The 7,500-nt window shown below is 39.4% G+C and overlaps 1 protein-coding gene across 1 annotated transcript in view; it reads right to left on the bottom strand.

Moving 5' to 3' along the window:
• Nucleotides 1-154: 154 nt before the first annotated feature.
• LOC113822697 (uncharacterized) overlaps nt 155-7,500 on the bottom strand; it is a 7,954-nt gene continuing 608 nt past the window's right edge. Inside the window, exons 2-5 of the mRNA XM_027375232.2 lie at nt 6,776-6,873; nt 4,960-5,142; nt 4,188-4,356; nt 155-364 (exon numbers count right to left, since the gene is read on the bottom strand). Of these exons, the coding sequence (XP_027231033.2) occupies nt 163-364; nt 4,188-4,356; nt 4,960-5,142; nt 6,776-6,873 (652 nt within the window). The 3' untranslated portion in view covers nt 155-162. The remainder of the gene's footprint in view (nt 365-4,187; nt 4,357-4,959; nt 5,143-6,775; nt 6,874-7,500) is intronic.

Below are 7,500 nucleotides of genomic sequence, written 5' to 3'. Positions count from 1 at the left end.
TCCTCCCTTCCTCCCACTCTCTCCTCCCTTCCACCCCGTCCCCTCCCCCCATCCTTCCTTCTCCCCTCCCCTCCCTTCCCCCGTCTCTCTCCTCCCTTCCACCCCTTCCCCTCCCATCATCCTTCCTTCCTCCCTCCCCCCCCCTTCCCCTCCCACTCTCTCCTACAGGCGTATAAACGGATTATTCCTCCTGACGAAGGTGAGGAGCTCATCGGAGTCCTCGCAAACCCAGTTCTTCCGGTGATGACAAGCCACGTCGTGCCAGCGGACGCCGTCGTTGTAGTGGTTGTTAAGGACGGCCAAACACGACTCGTTGTCTCCTCCTAAGTCCCGTTCGCGGTTGTCAGGCTGGGGTCGTCCGTACCTGTGGTTGGGGTTCATATTTAGAGAGAGAGATTGGGGTTCGAAGGGAGAGATTGAGGTTGTTCATATCTGGAGGAGATTGGGGTTCGAATGTGGTTTTGAAGAGGGAGATTGAGGAGGGAGATTGAGGCTGTTGTTAATATTTAGAGAAAGAGATTGGGGTTCGAAGAGAGAGATTGAGGTTGTTCATATTCAGAGAAGGGGATTGGGGCTTAAAGAGAGAGATTGTGGTTGTTTTTCATATTTAGAGAAGGAGATTGGGGTTCGAAGAGAGAGATCGAGGTTGTTGTTCATAGTTAGAAAAAAATTGGGGTTCGAAGAGAAATATTGAGGTTGTTTATATCTAGAGAAAGAGATTGGGGTTCGAAGAGGGGGCTACCTGTGTTTTTGAAGGGAGAGATTGAGGATGTTTTTGTTTAGAGAAAGAGATTGGGGTTCGAAGGGGGACGTACATGTGGCTTTGAAGGAGAGATTGAGGTTGCTGTTCATATTTAGAGAAAGAGATTGGGGGGAACGAACAGTACCTGTGGCTTTGAAGAGAGAGATTGAGGTTTGTTCATATTAAGGGTAAGAGATTGGGGTTCGAACCTGTAGTTTTGAAGACGGAGATTGAGGTTGTTGTTCATATTTAGAAAAAAAAATTGGGGTTCGAAGAGAAATATTGAGGTTGTTTATATCTAGAGAAAGAGATTGGGGTTCGAAGAGGGGACTACCTGTGTTTTTTAAGCTAGAGATTGAGGATGTTTATATTTTGAGAAAGAGATTGGGGTTCGAAGGGGGACGTACCTGTAGCTTTGAAGGAGAGATTGAGGTTGTTGTTCATATTTGAAGTATTTAAAGAGATTGGGGTTCGTAACTGTGGTTCTGAAGGGAGAGATTGAGGTTGCTGTTCACATTTAGAGAAATAGATTGAGGTTCGAAGAGGCGACGAGAATTCGCGGTGGTTCTTGTTGACATTTTTATTTGGAGAGAGAGAAGGAGGAGGTTAGGATATGGAATGAGAATTTGCGGTTGTCAGGGCGGGGTTGCCTATATATCGCGGAGGATAAAGAAGAGGAGAAGAGGGGTAGAAAGAGGGGATAGGAGAAGGAAGAAGGATAATAGAGAGGTGTAGAGAGGACAGGAAGGATAGAGGATAGAGAGTAGAGAGAAAGAACCGAAGGAGAATGACAAGGAAGGAAAGAAGGAAGAGGATAGAGAAGGGAACAAGGAAAGGTATAAGGATGGGGAAGAAAGGAAAGAGAAGAGAAAGCATAGAGAGAGAGAGAATGGAAGAAATGGTGAGAGAAAAGACGGGAGAGAGAAAGGGTGAGTGGGAGGGAAGCGTATAGAAGGAGAGAAGGAAAGGTAAGTCAGAGAGAGAAAGGAGGAAAGTAAAAGAGGAAATAAAAGAGAGAGAAAGAATGAATTATCGGCTTGTTTTGTATCCGATTTTTTTTCTTTTTTTTAATAGGCACAACCAAAATAAACCCTATTTATATTTATATGAATTTACAGAATAACAAGGACTTCAAGAATACAAACACTAAACATTTCTAATTATTATAAGAAATTATAATCATTAAACATTTCTGATTATTATAATCATTATCTTGGTGATTTCTAATTATTATAATTATTATCTTGGTAATTTCTAATTATTATAATTATTATCTTGGTGCTTTCTAATTATCATAATTATTATCTTGGTGCTTTCTAATTATCATAATTATTATCTTGGTGCTTTCTAATTATCATAATTATTATCTTGGTGATTTCTAATTATTGTAATTATTATCCTGGTGATTTCTAATTATTATAATCATTATCTTGGTGATTTCTAATTATTATGATTCCTTACTGGTCAGAGTAAACACTAGCGCAAATATTCGTACAAACACACCATACGTCATACTTATACCTATAAACCCCTTATCTTGACTTACATAGTGTCAGTGACCTTTACGTGTCATCACGAAACGACAATTATGAACAGCAAAAACAATATAATTAATTCACGTATACGGTAATGTAGGCCTACTCAACGCATCCGCATGTAAACTATCAACAACAATGTTTTGTTTTGTTTTGTTTTTGTTTTGTTTTTTTGTACATAGAGAGGGTTTGAAAAAGGAAAAAACAGTGGAAAAGAAAGATAAGAATAAAATTAACGGAAAGTTAAGAATAAGACGGAAAAATACGAAAGTGGAAATAATAAGACAAGAGAAAGGAAAAGAAGCGAAGTGGAAAAGAAGAGAACAGAAAAATAGAAGATCCAGAACTGAGAATAATTATACCTTCATCTCTCTCCATTGTCTGGAATATCCTTATATGGTGATGTGTTGTGTGCTCCTCTCTTAACACACTCCTCACAATGATAATGATAGTAATAATGATAATAAAACAAGAATGATAATGATGATAATAACGTTAATGGTATTAACAATGTTTTGCAGCACCAGGATTATAGGAGGGTCCATGACTGGGCTAGCAAAACGGTTATTGAGTTGGTAGGAATACTCACGACCACCGAATTTCTGTTAAATCGAGGCTTAGGGCTCATTTTCGACTCATAGATCGTTCTCCAGGCTCTAAACACTAAATAGAGTTGCAAAAAAATATTGCTAATGACATCGGGATAGACGTGGAAAAGAACGAAGCCATGGTAAACGTTATGTGTAGATAATATCGCATGTTGGAATCCTTAGGCCTGACCATGCTGATCGCCTAGCAAGATCAGCATGTGACAAGCAAAGTGTGAATAGAAATCTTATAGAAATAGAAATAAACCTTGAAATAGAAATAAACCTTGAAATAGAAATAAACCTTGAAATAGAAATAAACCTTGGAGTGTCTCTTACTAGAATTTCACACATCATTGAAACTTCCTTCAAAGAGGACTTGACCGTGTTGATTCATTCTCAACGGCCTGAAAGCTGTAGCATAGAGCACAATGGCCGGTTTACGCGAGATGTATTCATCTGTGATTTATATAAGAATAAAACTGTATGATATTGTGACAGCAAGAATCAGCCTTGGATATAGATTATATAGGTAGGTCAGGACAGCTTGCAATGTCGAAGAAACTAAGTGCAAACTATGTGATGAAGAATATAAGCGAACACTTGTACATTATATCTCAACGTCTTGTGTTCCAGCCTTTCAGACCACCTAGCATGAGGTCACGGCGAACCATGTAACAGTTTCATATCATCTGATGTCTTGGAAGATAAATTGATGTATCCTAAATTTGGAATGTATATATCAAATATATGCCTTTCCACGCCCAATTTCTACTCTATGCAATTATTCTTTCCGTTTAACTGATATAATACAGATAATGATAATAATGCTACGGCCTAAATTTCCAATGTAATGTTCTTACATACTGCTATGGCCATGTAATTAATTGTATCACACGCCAGGGTGGTAAAGTAAGGCATTCATTAATTAAGCTTCAATAACTTATCTTGCCAATCACTAAACACCAATAATCTGTTCATCGCACGTAACAAAGCCTATTCCAGCAAAAAGACCAATTGGAGAGAGAGAGAGAGAGAGAGAGAGAGAGAGAGAGAGAGAGAGAGAGAGAGAGAAAGAGAGAGATATAGAGAGAGAGAGAGAGAGAGAGAGAGAGAGAGAGAGAGAGAGAGAGAGAGAGAGAGAGATGGAAAGAAAGAAAGAAAGAGAGATTGGGCAAGTTACAGTGATGTACCTCACCCAATCGACCCAACATTTACAAACACATCACACTTCAACCAAAAACCAAAAAAATAAATAACAAAAAAATAAATAAATCAGAAATAACGAAAAAAAATCAACTTTGGACCCTTCCTGCAACTCACCCTCCCGTGTTCGACCAATCATTCGACGGGCTCCTCTGATTGGTCGGTCGCATCTTCTTGTTGGAGGCGGACCAGAACCAGCCGTTGACGTCGACGGGTTGGAGGTCGTGGCGCAGGCAAGTGTCGTCGAAGTCACAGCGACGCCCGGAAGTCCAGTAGAATTTGTTGCCTGTTTGAGAAAGGTAGGTGGGGGTTGGGGTTGGGTTTTGTTTTTTGGTTTTTGTTTTTTTTTTTCTCCTTTCTTTTTTGTTCTCTCTTTTAATTCTTTTAATCTTTTCTCGATTTCCTGTTTTCCTTTCTTTCTTCTCTATCTATCTTCCCTCTCTTTCTCTTTCTCTTTCTCTCTCTCTCTCTCTCTCTCTCTCTCTCTCTCTCTCTCTCTCTCTCTCTCTCTCTCTCTCTCTCTCTCTCTCTCTCTCTCTCTCTCTCTCTCTCTCTCTCCTCCCCCCCTCCCCCCTCTCTCTCTCTCTCTCTCTCTCTCTCTCTCTCTCTCTCTCTCTCTCTCTCTCTCTCTCTCTCTCTCTCTCTCTCTCTCTCTCTCTCTCTCCTTCCCCTTACTCCTTCCTCTCCCTCTTCCCATCCTCTCTCTCCCTCCCCCCTCCTCTCTCCCTACCCCCTCTACCCCCCCTTATCCTCTCCCTCCCCTCCCATTTCTCCCCACTCTCACCCCCTACTCTTTCCCTCCCCCCCTCATCCCACCCAAATCCCTCCCTCCCCCACATCCCACCCACATCCCACCCATATCCCTCCCTTCGCCCCCAAATCAACTCACTGCTCGCCACCATCCTCCTGGACACCATCTGGTACTCCCTGACGTCTTCGAAGGCCACGAGATCCATGCACCTCCTCCGGCACCAGTTTCTCGCGTCGACCCAGTCCAGGAAGGTGTTGGCGTTGGAAGGGTCGAGCCACGAGTAGTAGTACCTGTGGCCGCTGAAGAGGTCGTGGCTCGAACCTGTGGGCGGAAGGAAGGAGAAGGAGGGTGGAGGAAGTGAGGTGGGAAATGGTCAGGTTTGGAACATGTTGGATGAGAGTGTTGGAACGTGTTGAATGGGAGTGTTGAACAGGTTTGGAACATGTTGGATGGGTGTGTTGGAAAAGGTTTGGAACATGTTGAATGGGTGTTGAACGGGTTTGGAAAATGTTGGATGGGTGTGTTGGAGAAGGTTTGGAACATGCTGAAAGGGTGTTGAACAGGTTTGGAAAATGTTGAACGGGTGTTAAACAAGTTTGGAACATGTTGAATGGGTGTTTGGAAAGGGTTTGGATAATCCCGGTTTGGTAGACAGAGGAAAAGGTGACAATTTTTGCATTTCTTTTATTTCTTAAGTAGGCAGAGGAAAGCGGAAATGAGAGAGAGAGAGAGAGAGAGAGAGAGAGAGAGAGAGAGAGAGAGAGAGAGAGAGAGAGAGAGAGAGAGAGAGAGAGAGAGAGAAAGAAAGAAATGAAGAGGGAAAAGTTAAAGGTTGTCCCTGTGACCGCTGAGGAGGTCATGGCTCGGACCTGAGGGTAGGGGGGGTGGGGGTCAAGGGGATGAGGGAATGAGGTGGAAAATTGTCAGATTTGTAAAATGTTAAATGGGAATGTTGAAAGGTTTAGGAAATGTTGGCAAATAACGTGGGTCAAGGCTAGAGGAAAAGGCGAATATGAAAAAAATGTCAAATTAAAAAAGAATAAAGAAATGAAAGAAAAACTAAAAAGCGAAACTCAGTAAGCTAAATGAAACCCGGAATTGAAAACAAAAACGAAAAAGAACGAATTTGACAAAGCTAAAGAAAAGAAACATATATCAGAAGATAAAGATTTTTTTTAATACTAGGAGAAAAAAAATAAAAATGTAGAAAGGGTTAACCTAGTAATATTGGTGGCTGTTCAAGAGATTTGAAAATATGTAAATTTGTGTTGTGTTGAATAAAACCTAAACCTGAGCAACAAAATGAAAATATCAATACAGTAATAACATTTAAATGATAAAAGTAATAATATCAATGATATGAATAAAAAATAATAGGATTAATTTTTATAATATAATTATCATAATAATTATAATGATAATATAATTAATGACGATAATGAAAATCACAATGATAATGATATCATTGATAACACCAATCAATGATAATGATAATAATATTGATATTGATAGCAATGATATTAACAATGATGATAATGATGATAATATTGATATTGATAGCAATGATATTAACAATGATGATAATGATGATAATATTGATATTGATAGCAATGATATTAACAATGATGATAATGATAATAATATTGATAGCAATGATATTAACAATGATAATGATAATGATAGGAATGATTATAAGCAATTATAATAATGATAATGATAATGATGAGGATGATGACAACAGTAAATATGATATTAAAATAATGCGCAATATAAATGAAAGTGTGTGTTCATTTGTCCTTGCGTGTGTGTGTGTATTTGTGTGTGTGTGTGTATATTTATGGACAGCAAGACAAACGAACAAATACATACACACAAAATCCAAACCTACTCAGGAAACCAACGTATATGTAAATTCCCAAACCAAAACAAACACACACAACAGAATTCCACTCACGCGAGGTGCAGAGACTAGCAACGGGTCTCTCCAGGAACCTCCCCTGGCCGGCCGCCCTCCCGCCACTCAACGCCAACACGAACGCGAGAAAAGGTAATCTGCGAGAAGGGAAGATAAAGATGGGGGAGAGTGTAAGAGTGAGGAGGTCGTGATTCGTGATCGTGGTAGGGTGTCGTTTTGGTTTGGTGGGGATGAGGGTGTAGTGGGTTAGTAGATTAGTCAACCTGTATATAACATGGATATCTCTTTGTGTGTGTGTGTGTGTGTGTGTGTGTGTGTGTGTGTGTGTGTGTGTGTGTGTGTGTGTGTGCGTGTGTGTGTGTGTGCAGTATATATGTATTTATATATGAATGGAAACACTCTACCATGTTGATACTATGGTAGAAGCAGCAATAACAGTTTGTGCATTGTGGGTTTTTCAACCATATGTATGTATACACACACACGCGCATATATATCTATCTATATATCTATATATCTATATCTATATCTATCTATCTATCTCTATCTATCTATCTATCTCTCTCTCTCTCTCTCTCTCTCTCTCTCTCTCTCTTCTCTCTCTCTCTCTCTCTATATATATATATATATATATATATATATATATATATATATATATATATATATATATATATATATATATATATATATATATATATATGTATATATATATATATATATATATATATATGTATATATATATATATATATATATATATATCCCC

Source organism: Penaeus vannamei, chromosome 26 (assembly GCF_042767895.1).
Source record: "Penaeus vannamei isolate JL-2024 chromosome 26, ASM4276789v1, whole genome shotgun sequence".
Taxonomy (NCBI): Eukaryota; Metazoa; Arthropoda; class Malacostraca; order Decapoda; family Penaeidae; genus Penaeus; species Penaeus vannamei.
The sequence above is the reverse complement of the archived record's forward strand: the minus strand, read 5'-3'. Positions and strand labels throughout refer to the sequence as shown.